Genomic DNA, 12,037 nt, shown 5'->3' with positions numbered 1-12,037 from the left:
TCAAAGGCTTTTCTTTCTCCTCATGGATTCTCACAGTTGTTCCCATTTTTCTCATCTTCTTTCTCTTCAATTTCTGGCCCCATCTTTCAGTTTTTTCCTTTCTACCTTCATTTCCAATCCAAGCATTTTCCCACCATTCCCCTGTCAGTTTCATTAAAATGCAGCCGACAATTCCTATCACTTCCTAACAGGCAGTGGCAAGGGAGAATATTTGAGTGAAACTGTTAGCTAACCACAGGAGTGATAGTGGAGCAGTGTGGTAATGTCACTTAATTAGTACTTTATCAGTTCAAATTCCATGATGATGTGATGAACTAATAGTTTCACACAAAATAGAGTCATACAACATGGAAACAGACCCTTCGGTCCAACTCTTCCAACCTGACCAGATATCCTAAATTAATCTAGTCCCATTGCCAGCATTTGGTCCATATGCTTCTAAACCCTTCCTATTCATACATCCGAGATAGTAGGAACTGCAGATGCTGGAGAATCTGAGATAACAGGGTGTAGAGCTGGGTGAACACAGCAGGCCAAGCAGCATCAGAGGAGCAGGAAGGCTGACGTTTCGGGCCTAGACCCTTCTTCAGAAATGGGGGAGGGGAAGGGGGTTCTGAAATAAATAGGGAGAGAGTGGGAGGCGGATAGAAGATGGATAGAGGAGAAGATAGGTGGAGAGGAAACAGACGGGTCAAAGAGGTGGGGATGGAGCCAGTAAAGGTGAGTGTAGGTGGGGAGGTAGAGCGGAGATAGGTCAGTCCAGGGAGGACGGACAGGTCAAGGGAGCGGGATGAGGTTAGTAGGTAGGAGATGGGGGTGGGGCTTGAGGTGGGAGGAGGGGATAGGTGGGAGGAAGGACAGGTTAGGGAGGCGGGGATGAGCTGGACTGGTTTTGGGATGCGGTAGGGGGAGGGGAGATTTTGAAACTTGTGAAATCCACATTGATACCATTGGGCTGCAGGGTTCCCAAGTGGAATATGAGTTGCTGTTCCTGCAACCTTCGGGTAGCATCGTTGTGGCACTGCAGGAGGCCCAGGATGGACATGTCGTCTGAGGAATGGGAGGGGGAGTTGAAATGGTTTGCGACTGGGAGGTGCAGTTGTTTAGTGTGAACCGAGCGTAGGTGTTCCGCAAAGCGGTCCCCAAGCCTTCGCTTGGTTTCCCCGATGTAGAGGAGGCCACAAAAGGAACAGCGGATGCAGTATACCACATTAGCAGATGTGCAGGTGAACATCTGCTTGATGTGGAAAGTCTTCTTGGGGCCTGGGATGGAGGTGAAGGGGGAGGTGTAGGGGCAGGTGTAGCCTGCGGTACATCCATCCAGATACCCTGTAATTGTACCAGCCTCCCCCATCTCCTCTGGCAACGCGTTCCATACATGCACCACCCTCTGCATGAAAATGTTGCCCCTCAGGTCCCTTTTAAATCTTTCCCCTATGTCCTCTAGATTTGGACTCCCCGACCTTTGGGAAAAGACCTTGACAATTCACCCTATCCATGCCCCTCATGATTTATAAACCTCCATAAGGTCACCCCCACAGCCTCCGACGCTCCATGGAGAATAGCCCCAACCTCCTCAGCCTCTCCCTGTAGCTCAAACCCTCCAACCCCAGCAACATCCTTCTGATTGTCCTAGGGGATAGAGTATTTGATAGAGAACAAATTGGATTGAATTGAACGCAGTATTCCAAAAGTGGCCTAACCAATGTCGTGTACAGCTGCAACATGGCTTCTCAACTCCTATACTGAATGCATTGCCCAATAAACCAAGTGTACCAAATGGCACCTTCACTACCCTGTCTCCCTGCAACTTCACCTTTAAGGAACTATGAACCTGCACCCCAAGGTCTCTTTATTCAGCAACACCCCCCAGGACCCTACTATTAAGTGTATAAGTCGTGCCAAGCTTTGCCTTTCCAAAATGCAGCACCTCACATTTATCTAAATTAAACTCCATCTGCCACTCCTAGGCCCATCAGCCCATTGGCCCCTATGATCAAGATCCCATTGTGCTCTGAGATAACCTTCTTCACTGTCCACTTTACATGTGATGGCTGGTGGAATTTGAATTTAAAATTACTGAAATAGTATCCACAAAACTATTGTTCACCAACACAAAACATAGTGTTCTCTGAAAGGAAGGAAATCTGCTATCCTTGGCAGCATCTGTGAAGAAAATATCAGAGTTAACGTTTCGGGTCCGGTAACCCTTCGTCAGAAACGTTAACTCTGATTTCTCTGATGCTGCCAGACCTGCTGAGCTTTTCCAGCAACTTCTGTTTTTGTTCCAGATTTACATGCATCCGCAGTTCTTTCGGTTTTTAAGTCTGCCATCCTCACTTGGTCTGGCCTATATGTGACTCCAGACCTGCAGCAACTATCCTCTGAAATGGCTGAGCAAGCTCAGTTGAGGGGCAATTAAGGATGGGTAACAACTGCTGGCCTTGCCAACAAAATTGATATTCCAGGAAGAATAACGAAAAACCAGACAATTACAGATTTCTCTTCCTGTATTGATATCTTTTTATTTCAGATCTTCAGCGTCTGCAGTTCTTTGTTCCATTTTTAATGTGATGAGAAATTAGTTCTCTCAAAGGGTCATGAATCAGTGTAACTCACTCCCCCAGAGTGTGCTGGATGCTGACACATGGAATAAACTTAAGGAGGAGATAGATTTTTAATCGTATTGGGTTGAAGGGTTATAAGGAGTGGGCAGGAATGTGGAGTTGAGGGCAGAGATGAAATGAGCTATGATTGTGTATCAAATGATGGAGCAGGTTTGAGGAGCTGAAAGGCTTGCTCCTTATGCTTAGGTTCAGATCCAGGCCACCACTGTAAACTTTCTTCAGCAGCACCATCGCTCATTTTAACAGGACAGTCTATCCAATTGTTTTCCTATCCCCTGTATAAAGCATTGATGTATCTCTACCTGAATCCTTTCCCAAACTATACGCTTTCTCTAACCTGCAGGCAGTTTCTATGGAGCTTCCGGTTACCAGGTGAAGCACAGAAGATCGATAGAATGATGGAGGCTTTTGCAATACGTTACTGTCATTGCAACCCAGGCGTTTTCCAATCAACAGGTAGGAAACGATCGATCTCTGTACCAACACTTATGATGCCATTACAGGGAAAATTATTGGTAAAAATCTTTCACACCTCCTGTTCATAAACCTTCTTCCCATTGTCACAATTTTCAGTCAAATTTTCCTCTCAACATTCAAATTTGGGGACTCATCATTTCCCATTCAGCTTTGCCAGGCCAACTGTCACGGTGTATGAAATAACTCCACAGAGGCTGGTATACCTTCACCACGTCCATCTTTATTTACATGTGTATAGTACATGACCCTGACCAATAAGCTCACAGCCAGCTCCTAGGCTGAGCAGAACCCCTGACATTCCTGTTTAATGTGTCAGCCAGGGCTCCCTGATTGGACCAGGTTAGTAGCCATCACCACCACCATCTTCTCAAGGACAACTGTGGGGGGGGCAATAAATGCCGGGCAGCCAGTGATGCCCACATCTCTCAAATGAATTTTAAAAAGCCCCAATCAGGGAACTCATATTCTATGAAGTTCACCTGGTTGACCTCGTTCCAATTACTACAGCGTATTTCCAAGCAGTGGCCATGGGTGACTCTATCCAGCAAGTGCTCACTCCCAAACCTGTCACCATCTTGTACATATGAATATAAACTCAATTGACCATGGGCATTACCACGGGCAATTTAAAAGAAAGGATTTTTACTTATATTGCAGCACAATGGTCCCAAGAGATCCCAAAGCACTTTTGAACCAATGGAGTACTCATTGAAGCATAGTCATGTTGGAATGTAGGATGAACTGTACAGAAAAGTTCACTAACAGTAATGTTATAATGGCCAGATAATGTTTGGTTAGGTATGGAGTGAGGGATGACTGGACACCAGCGAGAACTTGAGAAATAATGCCCTGCAATCTTTAACTTCCACCTGAGGTGGTAAGGGGAGCTGTACATTAACATCACATCTGAATTAAAGGACAGCATAGGCCTCCCTCAGTGTTTGAGCATCGAGATTCTGTGCTTAAGGTCTCTGGAGTGGGATTTGAACTCGCAACCTTCTAGGCTGAGAGAAAACAGGACTACTCACAGAGCTACGGCACAATTGACCAGCAGCACCTCTTCGACATTTTCTCGATCTCCTGCACTTGTCCATGAGACCAGCGTTTGTTCTAGACCCTAAATTGCCCTTGAAATGGTTGGTTTGCTCAGCCATTTCAGAGGGCAGTCAAGCATCAATTGCATTGGTATAGGCCTGAAGTCACACATGGACCAGACATGGGTAAGGACAGGGATTACCTTCTCTGAAGTGAACCAGATATGCTTCATGTCAATTGGTGATAGCTGTCATGGTCACCCTGATTGAGATTACCTTCCAGTTTTGTTCGGTGTCAGCTTCAGGGCTGGGATTCAGTCTGGGCCTCTGCCTGGCTAGACTAGAGACATTAGTGCTTTATCATGGTCTCCGCTTATTCCCCGATCAAACTGAAGATGAGACACGGTAGGGATCAGTCTTCATCATGATTGGCCTCAGCACCGTTCTGTGGCCAGCTGCTTGATTGCACTGGAGGGGGTGCAGGCAGGATTCTCCAGGATATCGCCTGGCATGGAAAATCCCAGTCATGAGGAGAGACAGGACAGACTAGGTTTGTTTTCACTGGAGTAGAGGAAGCTGGGGGACACTCTGATTGAGCTATCGTGTACAAACATGTGAGAGGTATAGACAGAATGGATCGTGAGAATCTCTTCCCCATGGCAGATGTGTTTAAGACCAGAGGGCATAAGTGTAAGGTGAGGAGCAAGTGATTGAGAGGAGATCTGAGGAAACATTTTTCACCCAGAATCATACATTCCGTACAGCGCGGAAGCAGGCCATTCGGCCCATCGAGTCCACACCCACTGCACAGCATTCAATCCAGACCCACTCCTACCCTCTCCCTGCATTTCCCACGGTTAATCCAGCCAGCCTGCACATCCCTGGACACTATGGGTAAGTTAGCATGGAAAATCCGCCCTAACTTGCACATCTTTGGAAAACCAAAAGAACTGCGGATGCTGTAAATCAGGAACAAAAACAGAAGTTGCTGGAAAAGCTCAGCAGGTCTGGCAGCATCTGCAAAGAAAAAAATCAGAGTTAACGTTTCAGGTCCGGTGACCCTTCCTCCGAACTCCGAGGAAGGGTCAGTGGACCCAAAATGTTAACTCTGATTTTTTTTTCTTTGCAGATGCTGCCAAGCTTTTCCAGCAATTTCTGTTTTTGTTCCTGCACATCTTTGGACTGTGGGACGAAACCAGAGCAAACCCACGCAGACACGGGGAGAATGTGCAAACTCCACACAGACAGTTGCCTGAGGCTGGAATCAAACCTATGTCCCTGGCACTGTCAGGCAGCAGTGCTAATCACTGAGCCACTGTGCCACCTAAAGGGTGATAGAAATATGGAATGTGCTGCCTGAGAGGGTGGTAGAGGCAGGAACTCTCAACGTTTAAGAAGCTTTTGGAGAAGCACTTAAAAATGCTGGGGCATAGCAAGTTACAGACTAGGTGCAGGTAAATGGAATTGAAGAAGCTTAGCATTTGTTGGTCAGCATAGGTATGGTGGGCTGAAGGGCCTGTTTGTATGCTGCATTACTCTATGCTCAGATGATTATGGTAACTCTCTGAGATGTAATCATGTTTCTCTTACATCATCGTTCAACATATCAAGTGAACATTGCCCTGGGATTTATAACAAGCTACTGGTTGGAAATCAACTTGTTGGAGTTATTGATTTACTTACTGTCTTGGAATTACTTTACCAGGGTGTGGATTTGCATTTGCATCTTAAGGTCTAACCTGTTGCCTTTCATTGCAGATACCTGCTACGTGTTATCCTTCGCCATAATCATGTTGAACACAAGTCTACACAATCCCAATGTTAAGGAGAAGCCAACGCTGGAGAGGTTTATAACAATGAACCGTGGGATTAACAATGGAGGGGATCTTCCTCAGGAGCTTCTCCGGGTAGGCACTCGCTCATCATTCACTGCCTGTAGCTGTCAAGGATCCTGGGTTCATTGAGAAAGGACAGGGCGCCTCTTCCAACTCCAATTTGATTTGATGATGCTCCTCCTCTCCCTCAATGATGGTCTCATTGCCCTTCATGGGCTTTGCATATAAATTAATCAATTAGTGAACACAGCTCTTTACTGGTGGTGGCTAGTAGATGAGAAAAAGAAATGGGCGATCTGGTGATGGGGGAAGAATAATCATTTGGTTGTGTGTAAGGGCACTTTTGGGCATAATTAAAGAAAGAACAAGAGGTTGGCTAATGCAGAATCATCGTGGTACAGAAGGAGACCATTCAGCCCATTGTGCTAGCACTGGGCTCTGCAAATGAACATCATTACCTGGTACCAATCTCCCTGCTTTCTTCCCATACCCTTGCATGTTGTTTCTATCCCAAAAATCATCTAATACCCACCTGAAAAAAAAATAGGTTTAATTAAAAAAATTTCAAAATTATAAAGGCTCTTGTGGCGCAGCATTAGTGTCCCTACCCCTGAACTGAGAGACCCTGGTTCAAATCCTACCTGCTCTAAAGATGTGTAATAACGTCTCCTGAATGGTTTGGTTTGGAAAAATAGGTTAAATCAACAAAACAATTGGGGTCCATTTGTGGATAAGGAAAAAAAAATTGCCATCTTGAATGTCTCAATTGAACCTGCCTCGACCACATTTCCAGGCAGTGTATTCCAGACCTGAGCTGTAACACTGTATCCTGCTCTCTGTTCTGTTACCCTCGTGCACTTGTATAGTACAATCTGCCTATAAAGCATGTAAGATAACACTTGTCATGTGTACTGAGGTACAGTGAAAGCAATAAATCAAATCAAATCAATTACTCATTTTGTGAAAAAAAAGTTTTTTTTCTTACTTCACCCATGCTTCTTTTATACATCACTTTAAATCTATGACCCTTTTGTTCTTGTTCCTTTTATGAACAGGAATAGCTTCTCCCCATCTGCTCTATCCAGCCCGCTCATGGTTTTGAAAACCTCTATCAAATCTCTCAGCCTTCTTCTCTCCAAGGACAACAATCCCAACCTCTTTAATCTATCCTCATCACTGAAGTTTCTCATTGCTGGAACCATTCTCATAAATCACTTCTGCACCCTGTCCAGTGCATTCACATTTTTCCTATTATGTGATACCCTGAACTGGACACAATACTCCAGCTGAGATCTAACAACTATTTTATACAAGTCCAACATCACCAGCTTACTCTCTCACTCTGTACTCCTATTAATAGAGCTGAGGTCACTGTATCCTCTCCACTTGTTCTGCCACTTAGAATGATCTGTGCACTTACACCCCCAGGAACAGGAGTAGGCCATTCAGCCTCTTGAACTTGTTCTGCCATTTCATTAAATCATGGCTGATCTATACCTTAACTCTCTCTACCCCGAACCGCTCTGTTTTTAAAATACTCCTCCCTAAAAAAATCTACAGTTTTAGTATCAATATTTTCCAGAATTTTAACATTTTGCCCTCTTGCACCCCTCCTGTAGGGGAAATAGTTTCTCTGTATCTATCCTACCAACTCCTTTAATCATCTTAAATGCCTCAATTAGATCACTCCTCAATCTTCTACATATTTGCGAATCAGCAATGCAATTGCACACCCCTGGAGCAGGTGGGACTAGAATCTGCACCTTCTGCTCTATCTTCTACACCCAGGTCGATACCAGCCTTGGCTCAGGTGCTAGGGATCTGGAATACTTTGGTCATTGAGACGGGAAACCTCAGAACCTTTAAAAATATTTGGATGAGCCCTTGAAGTGCCCCATGATTGACAGCAATAAGCCTTGTGCTGGGAAGTGGGACTAGGGTAGATATGGTGCATTTTTGGCAACACTGACTGGAAGGGCCAAAGGGCCTCTTCTGTAACATATGATTCCATGCAGTCAGTCCACATTGCCTAACCCTTTCAGCCCCAGTATCTGATGAACCTGCATCACACTTTTTCCTAGGCCAATACGTCCTTACTGAGGGATGCAAGCTGCAATGCCAGGGATTTTGAAGACAGCTGGATAGAATTTTGCGTCAAACTGTGCTTTCAGACTATAACAGTTTCAAATAACCTCCCCCAACAGCCTTTTAATTTTTTTGGTACAGAATTTGTATGAGAGCATTCGGAATGAGCCATTTAAAATCCCAGAGGATGATGGGAATGATTTAACACATACGTTTTTCAACCCAGACCGGGAAGGATGGCTTTCGAAGCTGGGTGAGTGAGAGATTCAATAACCCTTGTGCACTTTGACAATATTAAAAGATAATGGACTAAATACAACCAAAGTAACAGATAATTGACCACTGGGGCATGTTTTACGTCATCTTTTGTTGCAGACTCACTGGTCCACATTGTATATTCCCCAGAGGGTGCGGGAGAGAGGTGATTTGGCAGAAGTCGGGCGTAGGATTTGACATAACACCTCCAGTACCTCTGATGGGATGTCCCCACCCAATCCTGACCCCAACACAGCAGGGGGGATGGGGTTTGTCAGGTTCCCCTGCCCATCCACCTCTGAGACAATTGTACACTTTAAATGGCCACTCAAGGGCCTCTACCCAAATTTGCCCTCTCTGGAGGGTGGAGGAGGCAGCCCAGTGGATACCAGATCGTGGGGTATCACTGGGAAAGGGTGAAGGGCCACCTCCTTTATGGCCTACCTTGTTCTATCAGGCTTCCCCTTTCCCAACCCCGTCCCCCACTCTCCCCAGGTTTCCTCTGTTACCCTGGGCTGTGCAAACTTTACTAATGTCATCTCGCTTCTCCGCCTGGACTGCAACACACCCACCCCCCCCACACACACATCTTAGCCAATCCACCGGTATCCAGCAATGATGTGTGTTGGGGCCAACTGCAATCGTGGCATTGGCCACCACCCCTGATGGCGCTGAAGGGAGCAGAGAGCGGCTTGTCATTTGATTGGCTGACAGCTCTTAGACGCAGGACTTCTTCCCTCGATGGGGAAGTGGAAGTTCAGCCCTGATCCTAATACCCCTCAGAGTAATTAAATGGCTGAGGGGCAGCCTATTGGACCGAGGGAGAGGGATGGGGTGCGGTGGAGGGGTGGGATGATGTATAGTTGACTTCTGTGCCAGGGGGTCCAGGGACCCTAGTGATAAGAAAAATATTACCCACAATCTGAGGTCATGTGGTGCAGTGAGTAAGACTCCTGTCTTTGAATCAGAAGACACTGGCTGTGAGTCCCATTCCAGGACTTGATGAAAGCAGAAAGTGTATTCATTAATGTAGTCTAACAAGTGGGTCCTTCTAACACACCTACAGGCAGGCAGTAAGAGTGGGACAGTCTCCCAGTTAGCCATTCCAGGATGCGGATTGGTGCCCAGCCGCTGGTGATAGGCTAGCTGCCCGTTTTCAGTAATCATGTGCTCCAGGTACCTCGTGTCTCCAGATAAGGAGAGCTTTGTTCAGTGCAAGAACAGACGCTGAACTCTTAACCCTGTGCTATTCCTGTCCTGGGAGTTTTTAATCAACAGTGTCAAGAAAACTTTATTTTCAGTTTAGAAGAGTAGAGGGAGCTTTATTCCTTACCCAACCCTGTGCTGTCCCTGTCCTTGATGTGTTTGATGGGGTCAGTGTCAGGGAAGCTTTACTTTCAGTTTAAAAAAATCTAGAGGCGGCTTTAATTTCAGTTTGGAAGAGTAGAAGGAGCTTTACTCTGTATATAAGCCTGTGCTATCCCTTCCTGGGAGTGTTTAATGGGGAGTGTTGGGAGAGCTTTACTTTCAGTTTAAAAAAAGAGTAGAAACTGAACTCTTGTAAAGTGCACTGAGGTTTCAATAGCAGATAGAGCTGGGTCAGAAACGGAGTTAACAATATTTCCTGTACAAAGTGTGATCGTTCACTTTGTGTCATACTGGTTGGGGGGGCGGGGGGTGGCAGGGGGCGGTGGTGACAGGGGGTCACTAAACAATTTGCCACATGATGCCCCTCATTAATGCCCCCCCCACTATCATTACAGGAGGCCGGGTGAAAACATGGAAACGTCGGTGGTTTATTCTGACAGACAACTGCCTGTATTACTTTGAGTACACGACAGTAAGTCATATTTCATTCGTGTGAAATAAGGTTATGTACAGCACAGAATCTGGCCATTCAGCCCCAACAGTCTATTCTATTGATTTTGCTCCACTTAAATTCCTTTGCATCGTACCTCATTTAAATCTATCATTGTAATCTTTGCCTGCTCCCTCTAATGCGTGTCCACATACTTGCCCTTTAAATGTATGGAAACTGTTCACTTCTACCACTCACTGTAGGAGCGAGTTACACATCCTGGGTAAAGAGTCATACAGCACGGAAACAGACTCTTTGGTCCAACTTGTCCATATCCTAAATTAATCCAGTCCCATTTGCCATCATTTGGCCCATATTCCTCTAAACCCTACTCACATTCCCATCCAAATGCCTTTTAAATGTTGTAATTGTACCAGCCTTCACCACTTCCTCTGGCAGCTCATTCCATACACACACCACTGTCTGCATGAAAAAGATGCCTCTTTGGTCCTTTTTAATTCTTTCCCCTCTCACCTTAAACCTATGCCCCTCTAGTTTTGGACTCCCCTACCCTTTCAAAAAGATCTTGGCTATTCATCCTATCTATGCCCCTCATGATTTTATAAGATCACCCCTTAGCATTCAGCGCTCCAGGGAAAATAGCCCCAGCCTATTCTGCCTCTCCCTGTAGCTCAAACCCTCCAACCCTGGCAATATCCTTGGAAATCTTTTTTGAACCCTTTCCAGTTTCACAACATCTTTCCCATAGCAGGAGGACCAGAACTGTACGCAGTTTTCCAAAAGTGGCCTAACCAATATCCTGTACAGCTGCAGCATGACCTCCCAACTCCTATACTCAATGCACTGACCAATAAAAATAAGTGTACCAAACGTCTTCTTCACTACCCCATCTGCCTGCAACTCCACTTTCAAGGGAATTATGAACGTGCACCCTGAAATCTCTGTTTGGCAACACATCCAGGACCCTACCATTAAATATATAATTCCTGTCCTGATTTGTCCTACCAAAATGCAACGCCTCGCACTTATTTAAACTTCATTTGCCACTCCTCAGCCCATCCCAGTTTTTCAGGGTCAGGGAAATTACGGTCACTTGATCCACAACTGGAGCAAATGGAAGAGTTCAAACCCGTGACTGTGGCTATCCCAGCCAATCACTGACAGACTAAACTCCTGCCCATATGGGGAGATCCACTCCTGGTGGTCTCACAACCAATCACACTGGAGCAAAGGAGCCACTGAGTGGATGGTTCACCTCCACGTTGAACTGGGACTGCTTCCCCAACCTGAGTGAGTGTGTAATCTCCATGCCCTATTGGATTTGTCACTGACTATTTTACAGTGATACTCTCGATCGTTATACTGTTCTCCACCAAAGGGAAAACGTTCCAAACCCAAAGTGACATTGTGGGCGTGCAATATGTTTTCACTCCACTTCCCCTTCCTCCCCAAAAACACAAAGAGAAGCTCAGCGCCCATTATAGAAGTTCACCTGAGACTGGTAATGGGCCGAATGACCTCCATCTGCACTGGCAATGATTCTGTCATTCTCATTCTGTATTAACCAGAAGCTTTGGAATAGTTCTACCCACTGAGATATTTCTGTTTATATTCTGGGAGGAGTTAGTGAATTTGTTGTGAATTATTAGTTCTACCGTCTGCAGCTGTGTAGCAGACTACACTAGCTTTTTATCAAATCCCACCTGCTAGAAGTGAGTCATAACATTCCTGAACAGGTTGATTAGGAAATTTTACTCTTCAGAGTTAACAATATCTCTTACCTAGTGTTAATGCAGTTAACAAGTCTTGAGCTAATGTAATATTTTGTTACGATAAAATAATATATAAAGCCTTGTTACTCAAGTATATACCTCTTTAGTTATTAATCCTTCACCACTAAATTAG

At 45.4% G+C, this 12,037-nt stretch overlaps 1 protein-coding gene across 3 annotated transcripts in view; it reads left to right on the top strand.

The window, feature by feature from the left end:
- The window catches only part of LOC109917633 (cytohesin-3-like), a 76,258-nt gene that overhangs the window by 57,311 nt on the left and 6,910 nt on the right, over positions 1-12,037 (top strand). For all 3 annotated transcript variants that reach the window (XM_048617623.1, XM_048617624.1, XM_048617627.1), the window contains exons 7-10: positions 2,971-3,083; positions 5,897-6,045; positions 8,200-8,311; positions 10,077-10,153. In XM_048617623.1, the coding sequence (XP_048473580.1) occupies positions 2,971-3,083; positions 5,897-6,045; positions 8,200-8,311; positions 10,077-10,153 (451 nt within the window). The remainder of the gene's footprint in view (positions 1-2,970; positions 3,084-5,896; positions 6,046-8,199; positions 8,312-10,076; positions 10,154-12,037) is intronic.

Source organism: Rhincodon typus, chromosome 37, assembly GCF_021869965.1.
Source record: "Rhincodon typus isolate 14 chromosome 37, sRhiTyp1.1, whole genome shotgun sequence".
Classification (NCBI taxonomy): domain Eukaryota; kingdom Metazoa; phylum Chordata; class Chondrichthyes; order Orectolobiformes; family Rhincodontidae; genus Rhincodon; species Rhincodon typus.
Note: the sequence above shows the minus strand (reverse complement) of the source record. Positions and strands in the feature narration are given on the sequence as shown.